Below are 18,183 nucleotides of genomic sequence, written 5' to 3'. Positions count from 1 at the left end.
TTTACACTGCTTTCTATGAAAGGAATAACTCACCGCTTCTACTGTGTGTATTAGTTTGCTTTTCTCTCTACCATCTACCTCCTGTCATCTGTATCATGTGTATATCAGGGTGAGGACCGTCAATCACAGTTAATAAAAACCCCAGAACACGACAAAGATTCTTTTTATTGCAGATCCGTCTTACAATAGCTCTCAGTTTATGATGTCACATAAATCAAAAGTGAAGTGTTTATCTTATCATTCTGAGGCATCCCTTCTCCCTCTGTGTCCTAGCCCCTCCCCCTGTGCCAGTTTCCAGCCCTCAAAGATGCTTTGTATAAGAAAGTGCAAGTTCCCCGTACTGGCTTTATTGATGTTCCTTTTACTCGCTTCCTGGCTCCCCCCCAAACCAAGTGAGCAGAGCAAATGGCCCGGGTTTTCCCCCAATGCCTGACCTGCGTTTACTGGGAGGAGAGCAGGAGAGGGAGCGCGCATTCCGAGCAGGCTGCTCTGACTCCGACCACAGGCTGTTCCGTGCAGGCTGTCCCTCTCCTTCAAAACCATGCATCCCCTCCCCGAAGCAGCAGGCAGTGTGCCTCCATTCAGCCGCATTTGGTATGCATGAGCACGGCTGCAGGGAGAGGGGAGGTGGCTTTCTTAAGAAGGTTCAGTGGCTCAAGCAACGCCACTTGACTAGTCTCCCAAGTTGCAGGAAGCCTCTGCCCTGATGGAATTCGCAGGTGTGGAGATGACCATGGGATGCCAGGGCCGTGGGGGACCGTTTATTGTCTAGGCATTGCTCAGGTTTGCGGTTTCTGGTTTTCCTGGTGGAATTTGGAAGGGGTCATGAATCAAACTGATGCTCCTCGACCCCTGAACTGGACCATCCGGAAGCTGTGCCACGCAGCCTTTCTTCCATCTGTCAGACTTCTTAAGGTACTGTAACTTGCTGCTTTGAATGGCTCTCATTGTGCTTTGCAGGTCTGAAAATCCAACTTCGCACTTGGGCTGGGACACACCTTTTGGGGAGTACAGATGCCTGCAGTACTGGCTGTGTTGCCCATGGCTATTGAGAGGTTCTCAACTCCCCTCACCCCATGGTGTCAGGGAGGGAGGATGGTCTCAGCCACATTTGAGAATGAGATTATGGTTGCAGAGAATGGGCTGCCTGAGTGCTCCCCACCCCAGAACATCCCTAAAATAGAATTAATTAACTTCTTTGGGAGGGTGGGAACAGTAGTGGGAGTGAAATCTCTTACTCCTGTGTGTTTGACTCCTGGATTTTTTTCCCTCCCTGGGGAAGCCCTTCGACCCAGTTTCCATTTAAATGGAACCTGAGAGAACAAAGGATTCTCCTTATTATTTAAAAGCCCTGTGTCCTTAGGTGGTCTCTCAGGTAAAGGCAAAGAACAAACCTTATCAGATTGTGACTTTTTTGGCATACTTTATTTTTTTTTTTTAAGGCATGATAATTTTAGTATCTTAAGTGAAGTCGGTGGTGGGAAAGGATTGTTAAATATATTCTGAGTTTGTGCTTCTAGCTTTCTCACTAGCTCTGAGTTACACAAAAGAAACAGTACTATACTTCAGCTAGGATGCTACCTGGTGTCTGCAGCATTTCTCTTTCTAGAAGCAAATACATTAAAAACACTGAGAAAGTCCCCACAACTTCAAGATAATTCATCTTCACCATCTGCCTTGCAGGGAAGGAAACACAAGTAAAAATTTAAAGGTGCAGAAAACAAGTATTTCCCCTCAGAAAAGAGAATGTGTAACACTTATTTGGGAAAAATGTATATCTCTGGATGTCCCGCCCACATCCAGGTGAAGTTTAAAAGGCAAGATGAAGTTCTTAATTCTCCTTTCCATATTAATATGATACTGAGATTAATGATCACTGAAAAAATTACACTTACAACATTTTTCTTTCCGAATCTGTGTTCTGGTTGGGTCAAGTTTGATGTGGACAATTAGTTCTGTACAGCTAAGTGGCTTCTTCCTTTGGAGTATTAACCCAGTCTCACTCCAGTATTCTTGCCTGGAGAATCCCATGGACAGAGGAGCCTGGAGGGCTACAGTCCATTGGGTTGCAAAGAGTCCGACATGATTTAGCAACTGAGCATGCATGCATTAACCCTGTCTGAGTTTCCTTTATCCTGTTAATCACAAACTGATTAACTTTCCCAAAGGTTACACCCACATCCTATTCAAACACCCATCATTTTGTTATGGTGGTGGTTTGCTTCCCTGAAAGAGTCTTGTGGAGGAAAAGGAGATTTGGGAGTAGGAGAGAAGCTTCCTTGGATATAAGGGCTTTTGCTATGTTGGAACAACATGCGTGATAGGGCATGAAAAAGAATGAGGCCAGGGACTAACAAACAAATGTAAATTTTCCTCCAGAATTACTCCTGAATGTAGGGTCTGGGGTAAAGAGTATCTTGGCAAACCTAACTATGAGTGAAAAAATTGACTTCAGCTATTCTATGTGCAATAAGAAACATTTTTCATTTAAATCATTCATTGGCTTTTCCCTGAAGTAATGTTTTTAACTTATATAATGACTTTTTAACAGGTGTGTGTATACTACCTTCAATATATTATTCATTAATACTCTAATTTTTAAATGGAAAATGATATTTATTATTTGCTTGTCATAAAATCAGCAGAGAAGTATTCTTTTGAGGTAGATTACTTATTTTTAGAAGAGCTCTCATCTTTTTTTAACTGTGAGTACCATTCATGCTATATATCAGCAACACTGTCAATACTACACCAATACCGTGGGTGACATACATCTCAATCTTACCATCCTTTATGAACATGGTGTTTTATAACAAATTATATTCATCTAAAAGGTGCATTAATGACTGTTCTTCAAATTCTCTCAATATCTGAAAGATAGGATTTGTTTTACTAGAGAACTTTCCTTTCAAACGACATCTGTATTTTTGAAAGATTATATGTCCTAGAAGATTTCAGATATTGAACACATTTCAAACTCGAAGAAAAGTACTACAAAATTCTTTCAGCAATACTTAGAAAGAAATAAACACTGCTTTTATATATGAGTTATTGTATTATCAGCATTCTGGATATGAATGCTTCATAATTTTCCCGCTCCAGATTGTTGCTGTCTTGTCTTTATTATGTTAATCCCTGTGTGTTCTTGCCCTGCTTTTATATTTCAAGTAAAATGAAAGTTCCAGAGTAATCATTTGCATCTTTTGGTCAGTGTTCTTCCTGATTTAGTCTATAAATTAAATATTTAATAGCAATAATAATCCTGTTCTTTCCTCACTTCTGCTTATTCCTTCCCTCCCCCCTCTCTCTCAATCTCTTATTTTGTCTCCCTCACACTGCCACCACCATGTTAATATAATGGATGGATTCTCTGGAGTCTATTGAAATTGTAAGCTAATAACCCCAATTCTCCTATTCAACAGGTAATTTTCGTTCCTCTTCCAAGCCTTTTACTGATGCAATATGCCCTTTCCAATGCCCTGACTAGCCATAAATGCAGTTTAGGACATGATGGCATGATTAGATTGGACTAAACCCAGATCAGTCACCTTTTCTGACAGGACTGGGTGTGAGCCAATTTCCTTCCTGTCCTTTCCTGGAAAAGGCATTTCTTTGCTAACTTACTTCAGTACCACACTAATGTTTAGAAATGGCTTCATAATCCTGTTTCCTGTATTTCCCATTTAATAGAAACAAGATACTAAAGAATTAGAAGGGAAAGACCAGCATCTGAAGCATAAATTAAACCCAGTGAGTGTTGGAATATAGTTATTATTCCTTCTGAAAACATCTTGTATTGTTATTTTGTCCATCTCAGAGAAAATTTTGAACATGCCAACCAACTTACATTTTGAATTTGAGATTGCATTTGGGAATATCATTTGAAAATGAATTTTTGGAAAGGCACATGATGATGATAGCCAAAAATCAGAGGCTGTTTTCAAACGGATACATTTCAAATGGGACCCTTTCCAAACTGTTTCTCTTTAGTTGTCATTTGCTTCATTTTGATGTGTTTCAAGATTTATCTTACTATTAATCACAGAAAGTCAAATTTATTTCAGTGATAGAATATTCTTAGCATATTTTATATTCATTTTAATGTCTGTCTCTGCCATTATTTTCTTTGGGAGATTTTATTTTGGTTACTTCTGTCTAATTTGAATATTAATGTTACAGCAGACAGCTTTTTCTGCATTGAAATCTTGGTAGATTTAGTGAAGGGGGCCATTGAAAAACAGGTTGCTTTGGGGGAAAGGGAAGCTGTGCACTTGTAACAGATTTTGGATAAATACATTTAAGCCAATTTCTTGATGAAGACCAAATAATCTGTATCATTTTAGGATTTCCAAACAAAGAGTATGACTTTGCCACTAGGGCAATGTCAGAAAGAGATTAAAGAAATTATACTTTGGACAGTTAGATCTAGAAAAGTGAGTCCTAATTCCTTCGTATTCCTAACCACCTGTGTGACGTTGGAAAAGCTACTTAACTTCTCTGTAACTTGGTGTCCTTCTCTTTAAAATAAAGAATTTAGATCTTGACTTAGATCTAATGTTATGATTCCGTGGAAAAGGCTGCTGTGCTCTGTGGGCATGGAAAAACATGGTCTATTGAGGCTAAAAGTAATTACGCTGGGTTGGATATTAAAATGGAAGGAGGACTAGAACAGTCAGCAGAGATTAGATCATAGAGGGCCTTGCCCACTAAACCAAGGCAGTTGACAATGATGCTGAAAACTAGGGAGGGCCATTAAAGGGATCTTAGCAGCAAAGTGATTGCTAGATTCAGCTGTTAAATAGATTGCTTTGACTGTAGTGTCTAGAATGCATGGGAGATGGTGAGACTGGAAGCTGAGAGATTAAATTAGAGGCCTGAAGAGTTGACAAGGACCAGGGGTAATACATTTAGTCTCTCAGTCACATCCAACTCTTTGCAATCCCACGGACTATAGCCTGCCAGGCTCTTCTGTCAATGGAATTCTCCAGGCAAAAATACTGGAGTGAGTAACCATTTCATTCTCCAGAGGATCTTCCCGACCCAGGGTTGGAACCTGGGTCTGCTGGATTGCAGACAGATTCTTTACTGTCTAGCGACTGAACAATAACAACAACAGGACTAATGCAAAAGTAATGAAGGTAAAATAAATAGGGCCTTGTTAAATCAATTAGTTGTGGTAGAAGGAAGAATTTAGAATTTCTTCAGATATCTTACTTTGCTGTCTGATGGTCCCAGTCATGGTGGTTCCAGTGTCTGAGAATAAAGATCCTGAGAAGGAAGGACAGAACTCGGTAATTCTTTGGTGAGCTAGAAAGGGTGTGCCACTTACTGATTCTAATGAGACTGAGACAAAAGTAAGGAATGTAATTTCATGTCATTGATGGGTTTGAGTCCCATTGATAGCAGGACTCTTTGATGTAAATAATATATAATCAGTAATATCACTTAAAGTTTTCTAAATGGTTTTTTTCTTTGCTCTTATAAAACAGTGCCTAGTAAACTCCCATTTTTTGAAATCCTTCAGAGTTTTAATTCATTTCCCCACTCCTTTCTCTCTTTTTATTATCAAAAGAGAGATTAGTGAAAGTCAACTGGGTATAACACAAGAGAAATAATTGAAAGAACAGTGATCAAGTTAGGCTACGAGATCCCAAATTCTGCCCAAGTACACAGTGTTTTCTACTCCTATAATTTCATGTCATGGTAACCAGTGTCCATTATATTGTCCCTGAAGCATAGCAAGATCCTGATGACAAAATGAGTTGGGTCTTTTTTCTACAGTTGATGCCAGACATACAAGAAACTGACTTCCCTTTGCTATTCTCAAACTCTTAGAAGACAATTATGTTGAGATTCATTTCAATTTGTTTTAAATTTGTTACTTTTAAGGACTCCTTTTCACATCTAAAATTCTGTATCTTTACATGACAGGTAGAATAATATTAATAAACCAGAGCTTTTTTTAGCTGGGACAAGACACTCCTGAACCACATGTCGGTGAGTAGCAGCTGAGTTTCCACAGGAAGAGAGGAAGCATACACCTATTATATCTAGACATGTTCGTGAATGGTGGTGAGTGAGATCAGGGAACTGGTTATGGACCAATTCAACTAAGTGCCTTAAAGATAGGAAGCTTAAGAATAAATTGCTTTTAGGAAAACAGTGTGTGGTTAGGCAAAATTTTAAGGGCTGCTAATAAACTTCCATCTTTTCATCTCAGCATGCCAGGTTCAGATTCCCTTTAAGAAAATAAGAAAAAAAAAAAATGTACCCAAACTAAAACCCAAGAGAGACAAAATCTGTGTGGTGCATTTCAAGTGGTGGCTTCAACTCAGGCTGCTGAACAGTGACCTTGTGATTTGCCTTTTTGTGAAGTGTTCCTTGGGCATCCTGAGGGAAATTCTTGAGGCACCAGGAAAGCCTCCTGTCTCTCTGGAGAGCTCTGCCTTCTGATACCCAATATTGTGGAGTAAGGAATGAAAGTGTGTGGTCACTGCAGAATGAGGGAGGATATAGCTGGATTGTCCAAGCCCAGGGCCATCTGGCTTTGGGATCACTTGTGGAGTCAGTAAAATGGGACAAAGTCTGTCTCAAGGGCAACAGTTCTGCCTTCGCTGCATATGATTTCCTGTGGAGGGAGGGGTGTGAACACTGCCTTTTCAACAGTGGCTTCAAATTCTCCCCACCCCCATTTAAATCTGTTGGTATAAACTTAACTGACTCCAAGCTCATCTGCAGACAACTATCTCCCTTTCCATTAGCTAACATGAAAAAGTAGCTCACAGAAGGTATTCAGTAAATGTTTATTGAAGAATAAATGAGTGAAAGAACATGTGAATGATACATGAAATCCTAAGAAAGCTTAAGAATCACTTGGGGAGCTTGTGAGCAAAGCAAATATTCAAGCTCACCCCTGAGGATGCTGACTCAGTAGGTAGGTGGTGGGTCCAGAAATTTGCATTTTAACAAGCTCTCCTAGTGATTCTGATATGAACAGCTCTTAGAAGGGCCATACATTGAGGAAAAACTGCCTTAGATTCAACAAAGCTGGAGGGAAACTCAATTAAATGCCTTCTCTCTTTTGCTGGCATCTGGGCAGAACAGATTATGTGTTAGTTAACAGTAGGAGCAAAAGGTTTTTCAGAAACAGTTCACAAGTTTTCAAAACGTTTAATCATGAAAAATCATTTAGATAGAGAAGTAATTGAGTTCAACTGCCCTGTTTTGGTTTACAGATGATGTATCATCATAAAGTGAAGGAATGTTTGTTCCTATTTTTTTTTTCTTTTCTGTTTATCTATTTTAGATTTCCCTGTGTATTATTTTCCTGATTTATTCAGGCATATGACATACAATTTTAGATTTTTTTCTAAAAAATTCAAAAAATTATGTTGAATTTATATAGAGATATGATTGTTAACCAGAGCTCCCAAAGATAGTGTCCATCATCAAGATTCTGGAGCATTGTGCATATGCCCCTTTAAACTTCCCTATGAAATGGTATGGACCTAACAGAAGCTGAAGATATTAAGAAGAGGTGGCAAAAATACACAGAAGAACTGTACAGAAAAGATCTTCATGACCCAGATAATCACGATGGTGTGATCACTCACACTCACCTAGAGCCAGACATCCTGGAATGTGAAGTCAAGTGGGCCTTAGAAGGATCACTACGAACAAACCTAGTGGAGGGGATGGAATTCCAGTTGAGCTATTTCAAATCCTAAAAGATGATGCTGTGAAAGTGCTGCACTCAATATGCCAGCAAATTTGGAAAACAGCAGTGGCCACAGGACTGGAAAAGGTCAGTTTTCATTCCAGTCCCAAGAAAGGCAATACCAAATAATGCTAAAACTACCACACAATTGCACTCATCTCACACGCTAGTAAACTAAAACTCAAAATTCTCCAAGCCAGGCTTTAGCAATACATGAACCATGAACTTCATGGCAGATAGATGGGGAAACAGTGGAAACAGTGGCTGACTTTATTTTTCTGGGCTCCAAAATCACTGTAGATGGTGACTGCAGCCATGAAATTAAAAGACGCTTACTCCTTGGAAGGAAAGTTATGACCAACCTAGACAGCATATTAAAAAGCTTTTATCACTTTGCCAACAAAGGTCCATCTAGTCAAGGCTATGGTTTTTCCAGTGGTCATGTATGGATGTAAGAGTTGGACTTAGCTGAGCACCGAAGAATTAATGCTTTTGAACTGTGGTGTTGGAGAAGACTCTTGAGAGTCCCTTGGACTGCAAGGAGATCCAACCAGTCCATCCTAAAGGAGATTAGTCCTGGGTGTTCATTGGAAGGACTGATGTTGAAGCTGAAACTCCAATACTTTGGCCACCTGATGCGAAGAACTGACTCATTGGAAAAGTCCCTGATGCTGGGAAAGATTGAGGACAGGAGGAGAAGGGGACGACAGAGGATGAGATGGTTGGATGGCATCACCAACTCAATGGACATGGGTTTGGGTGGACTCAGGGAGTTGGTGATGGACAGGGAGGCCTGGCATGCTGTGGTTCATGGGGTCGCAAAGAGTCAGACACGACTGAGCGACTGAACTGATGATGGTTCTTGGAATTCAGTGGCCCCTCAAGTGCATGTCCTTTAGATTCCAGTGATATGTGATAGTACCATCTGAGCTGTGGTCAGTTCACTTGGGGACCAAGGCCGGAGCAGCCATAATGATGCCTTCATTAGCAGAGACCCCCACCGGTGCCGCTGTCTATTTCACCCCACATCCTTCAAAAACTATGGAAGAGATTCTGGACAGGGAAGGAGAGGAAGAGAACATCTAGGGATTTCATTTTAAAAAATACATTCAAAATTAAAATTAATTTTTCACTTGAATTTTAAAAAATGATGTCTGATACTAAATACTAAATGTGGGAAATTGAGCTGAATCAGATTTTCTTGGCTCCTGAACATGTGAGAAAGATAGTGCTATAATTGCTTGGGTGAGGTGGGGCAGGTATAACAAAATCTCTAAGGGGGAGATACTAGTATTTACTTTTATCTCACATAAAATTTATGTTAAAGGCATTTGGGGATTTTGTTCTAGCCAGTGGCTCTTCCCTACTTCCATTTTCAGAGGCATATACATAGGAATTTGCAGTTTAGAGATAGCATTGATAACTTTTGCTTCTTTTCCCCAAAGAATTAAAGAATTTCAGGGTTTACTATAAAGACAGATAGGTGATAGATAGATGATAGGTGATAGACAAATAGATGATGGATAGATAGATGGATAGACAGATGAAAGTAGAAAGGAATTGATTCTGTTGTTTAAAAATCTATTGAGAACACCATTTTATATATTAAATTGCCTTACTTGCAGTGAGATTTATCTACCAAATCAGCTCTTAAAGGAGTGTTTCTCAAAGTGTGGTCCAAGACTACGTATTATTAAATCAGTTTCACTGAACTCAATCCAAACCTATTAGGTTAAACCCATTGGAGGCCCTTGAGAATCTGCATTTTAACACACAACCCAGATGAACTTTATGCACTGCAACAGTAGAGAATCTCTCTTCTGAAGTGTGACACTTCAATAAACAGATGTTGGCTCATAGCAAACACCCTCTTCCAACAGTGCAAGAGAAGACTCTACACGTGGACATCACCAGATGGTCAATACCGAAATCAGATTGATTATATTTTTTGCAGCCAAAGATGGAGAAGTTCTATACAGTCAGCAAAAAACAAGACTGGGAGCTGACTATGACTCAGATCATGAACTCCTTATTGCCAAATTCAGACTTAAATTGAAGCAAGTGGGGAAAACCACTAGACCATTCAGGTATGACCTAAATCAAATCCCTTATGATTATACAGTGGAAGTGAGAAATAGATTCAAGGGATTAGATCTGATAGGCAGAGTACCTGAAGAACTATGGACGGAGGTTTGTGACATTTTACAGGAGGCAAGGATCAAGACCATCCCCAAGAAAAAGAAATGCAAAAAGGCAAAATGGCTGTCTGAGGAGGCCTTAAAAATAGCTGTGAAAAGAAGAGAAGAACAAAAAGAAAGGGAGAAAAGGAAAGATATACCCATTTGAATGCAGAGTTCCAAAGAATATCAAGGAGAGATAAGAAAGCCTTCCTTGGAGATTAGTGCAAAGAAATAGAGGAAAACAATAGCATAGGAAAGACTAGAGATCTCTTCAAGAAAATTAGAGATACCAAGGGAATATTTCATGCAAAGAGGGGCACAATAAAAGACAGAAATGGTATGAACCTAACAGAAGCAAAAGATATTAAGAAAAGGCGGCAAGAATACACAGAAGAACTATACACAAAAGATCTTCATGACCCAGATAACCACGATGGTGTGATCACTCACCTAGAGCCAAACATCCTGGAATACAAAGTCAAGTGGGCCTTAGGAAGCGTCACTACGAACATAGCTAGTGGAGGTGATGGAATTCCAGTGGAGCTATTTCAAATCCTCAAAGACGATGCTGTGAAAGTGTTCCACTCAACATGCCAGCAGATCTGGAAAACTCAGCAGTGGCTACAGGACTGGAAAAGGTCAGCTTTCATTCCAGTTCCCAAGAAAGGCAATGCCAAAGAATGTTCCAACTACCACATAATTGCCCTCATCTCATACACTAGCAAAGTAATGCTCAAAATTCTCAAGCCAGACTTCAACAGTACCTGAACTGTGAAATTCCAGATGTTCAAGCTGGTTTTAGAAAAGCCAGAGGAACTGGAGATCAAATTGTCAACATCCACTGGATCATCAAAAAAGCAAGAGAGTTCCAGAAAAGCATCTACTTTTGCTTTATTGACTACACCAAATCCTTTGACTGTGTGGATTGCAACAAACTGTGGAAAATTCTTAAAGAGATGGGAATACTAGACCACCTGACTTGCCTCCCGAGAAATCTATATGCAGGTCAAGAAGCAACAGTTAGAACTGGACATGAAACAACAGACTGGTTCCAAATTGGGAAAGGAGTACGTCAAGGTTGTATATTGTCACCCTGCTTATTTAACTTACATGCAGAATACATCATGCGAAATGCTGGGCTGGATGATGCGCAAGCTGAAATCAAGATTGCTGGGAGAAATATCAATAACCTCAGATACACAAATGACACCACCCTTATGGCAGAAAGTGAAGAAGAACTAAAGAGCGTCTTGATGAAAGTGAAAGAGGAGAGTGAAAAAGTTGGCTTAAAGCTCAACATTCAGAAAACTAAAATCATGTCATATGGTCCCATCACTTCATGGCAAATAAATGGGGAATCAATGAAAACAGTGAGAGATTTTATTTTTGGGACCCCAAAATCACTGCAGATTGAGACTGCAGGCAGGAAATTAAAAGACACTTGCTCCTTGGAAGAAAAGCTGTGACCATCCTAGACAGAATATTAAAAAGCTGAGACATTACTTTACCAGCAAAGTCCATCTAGTCAAAGCTATTGTTTTTCCAGTAGTCATGTATGGATGTGAGAGTTGGAATATAAAGAAAACTGAGCACCGAAGAATTGATGCTTTTGAACTGTGGTGTTGGAGAAGACTCTTGAGAGTCCCTTGGACTCCAAGGAGATCCAACCAGTTTATCCTAAAGGAAATCAACTCTGAATATTCATTGGAAGGACTGATGTTGAAGCTGAAACTCCAATACTTTGGCCACCTGATACAAAGAACCAACTCTTGGAAAAGACCCTGATGCTGGGAAAGATTGAAGGTGGGAGGAGAAGGGGACAACAGAGGATAAGATGGTTGGATGGCATCTCCGACGTGATGGACGTGAGTTTGAGTAGGCTCCAGGAGTTGGTGATGGACAGGGAAACCTGGCGTGCTGCATTCCATGGGGTCTCAAAGAGTCGGACATGACTGAGAGACTGAACTGAACTGATCCTCACAGAACACTGAATGACTTTCACAATTGTTTCTTAAGGGATCATGCAGGAAAGCTAACTTAAGTGCTAAGAATGTGTGATCGATAGGTGATATCCTAGATTAGAAGAAAAAATGACACATTAACCTCTGTCTTGTTTACTTCAAGTCGTGATAATTTACATGTTTGGAGGCAGAAATACTGCAGAAAAGAAAGTTTAACTTCTGCTCTAATCATTTGGCCATTGCTGAAAGAAGCAAGCTCCCTTGCAACTGCTCCTTTTCTTCTATTTCTCCCAATTGCTAGCATCACCCATTCACAGCTTTGCCCAACTGGAAAGCTTAGGCTTATGCCTTTGCTTTGTTTGCTTTCACCCCTTATATAATCAGCCAATCAGTTCTGCCATGTTTTCTCTTAAATATGTCTCTGTTCCACCCCCTTCTATCTATTCTAAATTCCCAAGACCAATCTTTCTTTTTCTTGGCCCCGAAATACTACAGCAGTCTACTTCAAATTGATCCTTTCCACAGCTACCAGAACGGTTCCCTTAAATGCACATAAGACCAGGATACTGCCATGTTTGACATTCTTTAATAGTACCCCTTTTCTTGTAGAATAAAATCCTAATCTCTTTGAATTGGTATATAAGACCCTCTGTGACCTGTTCTCCATCTACTTCTCTGCCTTTATACTTTATTTTCCCTTTCTCAAATCATGAATTTCCTTTTAGCTGGGGTTTTTGCACAAGCTATTTCCATTGCCTGGAAAATCTGAACCACATCTTCTCCTACCTAACCCCTACCCATATTTTAATTCTCTACTAAGTAGGATGAGTTTAAGAAAAAATTTCCTGAATTCCTAAACCCAGATTGGGCTCTCCTTTTATTCATATTCATAAAAGTTAGTATGTATTTCCATCTTTGCTTTGAACATGTTATAGTATTATTAGCTCTTTCACCTCATTCTGAAAAGCTTCTTAAAGTTAGGAGCCATATCTTAGACAATTTCATGCATATATCATTTAGCAGACAGCACAGGATAATTGGGGTGCTAGGGCATATGTGCTAAGTCACTTCAGTTGTGTGTGACTCTTTGTGACCCTGTGGACTGTAGCCTGTCAGGCTCCTCTGTCCATGGGATTCTCCTCCAGGGGATCTTCCCAACCTAGGGATCAAATCCACATCTCTTATGTCTCCTGAATTGGTAGATGGGTTCTTTACCTCTAGTGCCAGGGGTGCTAAATGTTGGAGGGATTAGATAACTATGCTCCTGATGCAGTGCTCTGAAGCCACTTAAAAGAACCAAATGATATTATAAGGTCTTGGCATTTTGTCTAATTAAAGGATATTTTGAGCTTGAGTTGATATATTTCATATATTTCCCAAATTGGAAGATTAGTTGAGGAATTGAACCAATGATTCGTACTCAATAAAAGTGATGCAGAATAAAATATTTACTTAAGAAAGAAACTGTAAGTAGGTAGAGCCAGATGTCTGCTTTGAAAATATTTACTGAAAGTCAAAGTGAGAGATTGAAATTACTTCATCTATTGCTTTTGTTGGAGACAAGGGAATTCCTTAATTTAGTAATTGAGAGACTTTAATATGTTGCTTCATATTATGTAACTGTAGTGTTTTTGGCTAGGTTACACTGTGAATTAGAGAAAGTACTATTAGAGGAAAAACTACACTGTTAAACTCAGACTGCTGCTGCTGCTGCTGCTGCGTCACTTCAGTTGTGTCCAACTCTGGGCGACCCCATAGACGGCAGCCCACCAGGCTCCACCATCCCTGGGATTCTCCAGGCAAGAACACTGGAGTGGGTCGCCATTTCCTTCTCCAGTGCATGAAAGTGAAAAGTGAAAGTGAAGTCTCTCAGTCGGGTCCGACTCTTCGCGACCCCATGGACCGCAGCCTATCAGGCTACTCCGTCCATGGGATTTTTCCAGGCAGGAGTATGGGATGGGGTGCCACTGCCTTCTCTGTATACTCAGACTACTCTTGCTTTATTCTTTACAAATGCCATTGGCTAATGTCTAGATATAATTATATGGACACAACTATATTGAAGTATTTTGTCATTTTTACTTAAAGGCAAATATGGCTTGAGATTTGTTTTTCTGTTAGCATTAGGTTATTTAACTGTATCCTGAATCACGGATAGAAGTATTCTATCATCAGGTGTCATGGATAGGGGCTTCCCAAGTGGCTCAGTGGTAAAGAATCCACCTGCCAAGCAGGAGACGCAGATTTGATCTCTGGGTCGGGAAGATCCTCTCGAGAAGGAAATAGCAACGCGCTCTAGTATTCTTGCCTGGGAAATCACATGCACGTAGCAGTCTGGCGAGCTATAGTCCATGGAGTTTTAAAAGAGTCGGACACGATTTAGTGACTAAACAACTAGAGCAACATCATGAATAGATGGTAGCAAATAAAAGTTCTGGTTTATTCTTTTGTGACAACAAAACAAATGTCTCCAGACATAGTCAAATATCCTTTGGCTCAGGGTGGGAGATGAGGTGGAGAAGTCATCCCCAGTTAAGAAGGGCTGCTTTAAACATTTCCTCTTAAAGATGGAGAGTAGGTTGTTGATTTCACTGGAAACCTAACAGAGATTTCCTAGTGATGTAAAGAGGATTAACTTTAGATATACTTTCTTTTTAATTTTACAAAGATTGAAATTTAGCTTTCATTTAGAAAATTAATTGGTCAAGTTCTAGTCACTGAATCTAGAAAGACTAAATGATTATTTTCTCAACTTACAGTCAATCATCTCTTGTAAGATAAGAAAATTTAATGTGACCGATTTGTCTGAAAGTGTTTGAATTTCCATGTATTACTGCTTTATGTATTGTAAGCAGAACACGTGTGATTGATGTATTAAACAAAATATTTAATTTTCACCATTATTCTATAATAACTTCTACTTAGAACTGTTTAAGAATAATACAATATAAAATTCATTTCAATGGATAAATGAAAAAATATTTTACTTCATCAAGATGAATTTTTTTGTATAATGTTAGTTCATGTGAGCAATCAAAGATTCTGAGATAAATCTAGTAATTAACACAAGGAGGGTACATAATTTAATTTAAAAGTGAGTATAATTAAAGCTAATTTTCAATCATTAAATTGAACAAGATCAAATGGACAGAAATACTAGATTTTAGCCCTAATTCTGAATAATTATTAATCCCAGCTGAGTTACCTGGAATAAATAGTTTTATCTTTTAGTTTTCTCATATATAAAAAGACAGGATTGGAGTAGATAAGGACTGGCAAACTTTTTCTATAAAAGGCTAGATGGAAAAGTGTTTTGATGCGTCATATAGTTGCCCTCTCTCACAACTATTCAATTTTGCCATTGTAGCTTGAGAAAATAGCCACATACAATACATAATAAGTGAATGTATTTGTGATCCAGTCAAACTTACTTAGGAACACTGTGCTATGGTCTGAGTGTTCATGTGCTGAAAATCCATATATTGAAATCCTGACCCCAAAGGTGATGGTATTAGTAGGTGGAACATTCAGGTGGTACATAAGTCATGAGGGAGGAATGCTTATGAATGGTGTTTGTGCCTTGTAGAAGAGGCTCCAGAGAGCTCCCTACCCCTTCTAAAAAGAAGTCTGTACCCTAGAGGAGGGCCCTCTCTTGACCATGGTGGAAACTTGATCTTGAGCTTCCAGCCTCCAGAACTGTGAGCAATAAATTTCTACTGTTTATAACCCACCCAATCAGTAGTATTTTGTTATAGTGGCCTGAAGAGACTAATGCTGAAATTTGAATTTCACGTAATTGTCACATATCATGAAATATTATTCTTATTTTTATTTTTCAACCAGTTTGAAATATAAAAGCATTCTTGGCTCATCAGCTATACATAGAGGGCAGATTGTACTTGCCTGTGCACTCCAGTTTGTCAAACATGGGATGATTGTTAAGTTCCCTTATAGCTCTGATATTCTTGGATTAATTCATGATGACAGAAAGCCATTGCATGCTCCTATTTATTTTAAAATTACTTTGAAAGAACTGAGAGTAAATCATTTATTATTATAATTGTTATCTCATACTCATTGGAGAGTGGTATGCGATATACTTACTGTCTCATAATGTAGGTCACATTTAGTAAATGTTTGTGGGGAATATTTGTTTTATATCTGTAAAAATCTGAATGCTTCAGTTCTTTAAAAGATGTCTTTACTCAGAAACTATATTGAAATATACGGAGACTAAAAGTGAAGTGATACTAAACTTAACATTTAAAAAGTCCTTTTCAATTTACGAAGTTCTTTGCTTTACATTAAATGAGCTGAACTTCATAGCAACACTGTAAAACAAGTATAGAAAACTCAATTATCCCTCTTTTGAGCTGGAAAAATTAAATACCTTTACTCTCTCTTCATCTGAGACCCAACTAGATTATGGAGTTATGTATTGATAAGACAAACAATTAAATCATTTGAGTACTTGACAGCAGAAACAATTAAATGGCATGTTCTCAAATTGATCATTGACAAAATAGGAAACTTCTCTGAATTTTAATTTCCTTTAATTACAAATTCAGTAAAAATATTGCTTTATGTTCAGAAATTAATATGTTTGGAGTTGGCATACTCTGTAGCCAGTTTTCAGTTAATATGAGTTCCTTCCTTTCAGCCTAATAAAACAGAAATGGTGTAGTCCAAATGAACAAAATTTAAGATGTATTTTGTAATAATTTGGGTTTAGGGGAATATATACTATTCATGTGCAACTAACTACACTGTGTAGCTACTGTACCATCTGAGCCACCAGTTATTGTAGGTTGTATTAGGATTCTCCAAAGAAACAGAATCAATTGTGTGTGTGTGTGTTTAAGTAAAAGAGTTTATTCTAAGGAATTGGCTCACATGATTGTGGAGGCTTAGCAAGTTCAAAATACGATGATGGACACTGGCAATCTGAAGACTCAGGAAAGAGTTGCAGTTTTAGTCCAAACGCAGTCTTCTCTAGAACCAGGAATAACTGATGTTGCAGATGAAGTTCAAAGACAGTCTTCTGGAAAAGTCTGTTCTGTTTGGGGGAGGGTCAGTCTTTTGTCCTATTTAGGCCTTTAGCAAATTAGATGAGGCCTACCACAGTTTGGGGGGCAGTCTGCTTTACTCAGAAACCACTGATTTAAATATTAATTTCAGCCAAATACACTCTAACAGAAGTATTCACAATAATGTTCAGACAAATATCTGAGCATTGTGGCCTAGATAAGTTTACATATAAAATTAGTAATCACATTGATCTTTGTCACAATTATGTTAAAGTTGCTATTTTATATGTACAATTGACCTTTAAACAATGGACTTGAACTGTGCAGGTCCACTTATATGTGTATTTTTTTTTCAATAAATATATACTGCAGTACCACATAATCCAAGATTGGTTGAATTTGCAGTTGTAGAACTGTGGATATAGAGGGCTGGCTTTAAAGTCATATGTGAATTTTCAGCTTTGTGATGAGTCAGTGTCCATAACCCCAGTATTATTGTTCAAAGATCAACTGTAGTTTGCTTGCAAATAACAGAAATCCATTCATGTATTAACAAAATTTCTTCTAAGGTTAATCTCTGGAATATCTAGCACCTGAAATGGAAATATATCCAGATAACAAAGGGACTCCTCCAGGCTTCTCTGTAATAGGGCCCTAGAGTCACTCATTTTGGCTTCTCTTGACCCATCTATTCTGTACTTCTGGTTTCCTTTGTAGACTGGCTTCCTCTTTCACTCTGTATTTCACTCATACTTGCCACAGTGTCCAGTTCTATATGATTCTGCTGCAGCATTTCTTTTATCTTACTGATTTGTTTCTCCTATTTTCCTAAGGAATCTTACTGATTCAGGTTTGGTCATATATTCATTATTGCCTACAGAGCTTTGGTCAAGGAAATTGAATCACTTTATATAAATATGGCCACCTAGACCTGTTCTTCTAGTAGGTAATGTGGGCAGGTAGCAGATTCTCTTAGCAAAGAAAAAGGCACAAATCTTCATTAATTCAGTTAGCATGAATTCCCTACACACTCAATAGTTTAATGGTTCTGAAAGCCATTCAGCCTAAAAGATACAGCAAGCAATCCAAAACAAAAAAATTCATTCTGTAAGTGTAGATAAATAATTAGTGTGCACCTTTTTGCTAATATGTAACAGGAGGAAATGGATTCCAACTGTAGAATCTGATTTTAGGTGTACTAGAAAAACAATATTTCTGATGAACAGGCTTAGAGAACCAGAAAAATAGTAAGCTGTCCTGCATTAGAATAAAAAAGAAGTGCTTTTAGAGTCCAGTAC

At 38.6% G+C, this 18,183-nt stretch overlaps 1 protein-coding gene across 16 annotated transcripts in view; it reads left to right on the top strand.

Annotated features, from left to right (window-relative positions):
* The window catches only part of TRPM3 (transient receptor potential cation channel subfamily M member 3), an 885,588-nt gene that overhangs the window by 313,868 nt on the left and 553,537 nt on the right, over positions 1-18,183 (top strand). For 10 of the 16 annotated variants that reach the window (XM_081505047.1, XM_081505037.1, XM_081505010.1 and 7 more), the window contains exon 1: positions 288-915. The exons of the other annotated variants lie outside the window; for them this stretch is intronic. In XM_081505047.1, coding sequence (XP_081361173.1) covers positions 739-915 — 177 coding nt within the window. In that variant the 5' untranslated portion in view covers positions 288-738. Of the gene's footprint in view, positions 1-287; positions 916-18,183 lie in introns of those variants that run through there. 16 annotated transcript variants of the gene reach the window in all.

The sequence above is a fragment of the Giraffa tippelskirchi genome, chromosome 1, assembly GCF_054371585.1.
Source record: "Giraffa tippelskirchi isolate mGirTip1 chromosome 1, T2T-mGirTip1v1.2.pri, whole genome shotgun sequence".
Classification (NCBI taxonomy): Eukaryota; Metazoa; Chordata; class Mammalia; order Artiodactyla; family Giraffidae; genus Giraffa; species Giraffa tippelskirchi.
The sequence above is the reverse complement of the archived record's forward strand: the minus strand, read 5'-3'. Positions and strand labels throughout refer to the sequence as shown.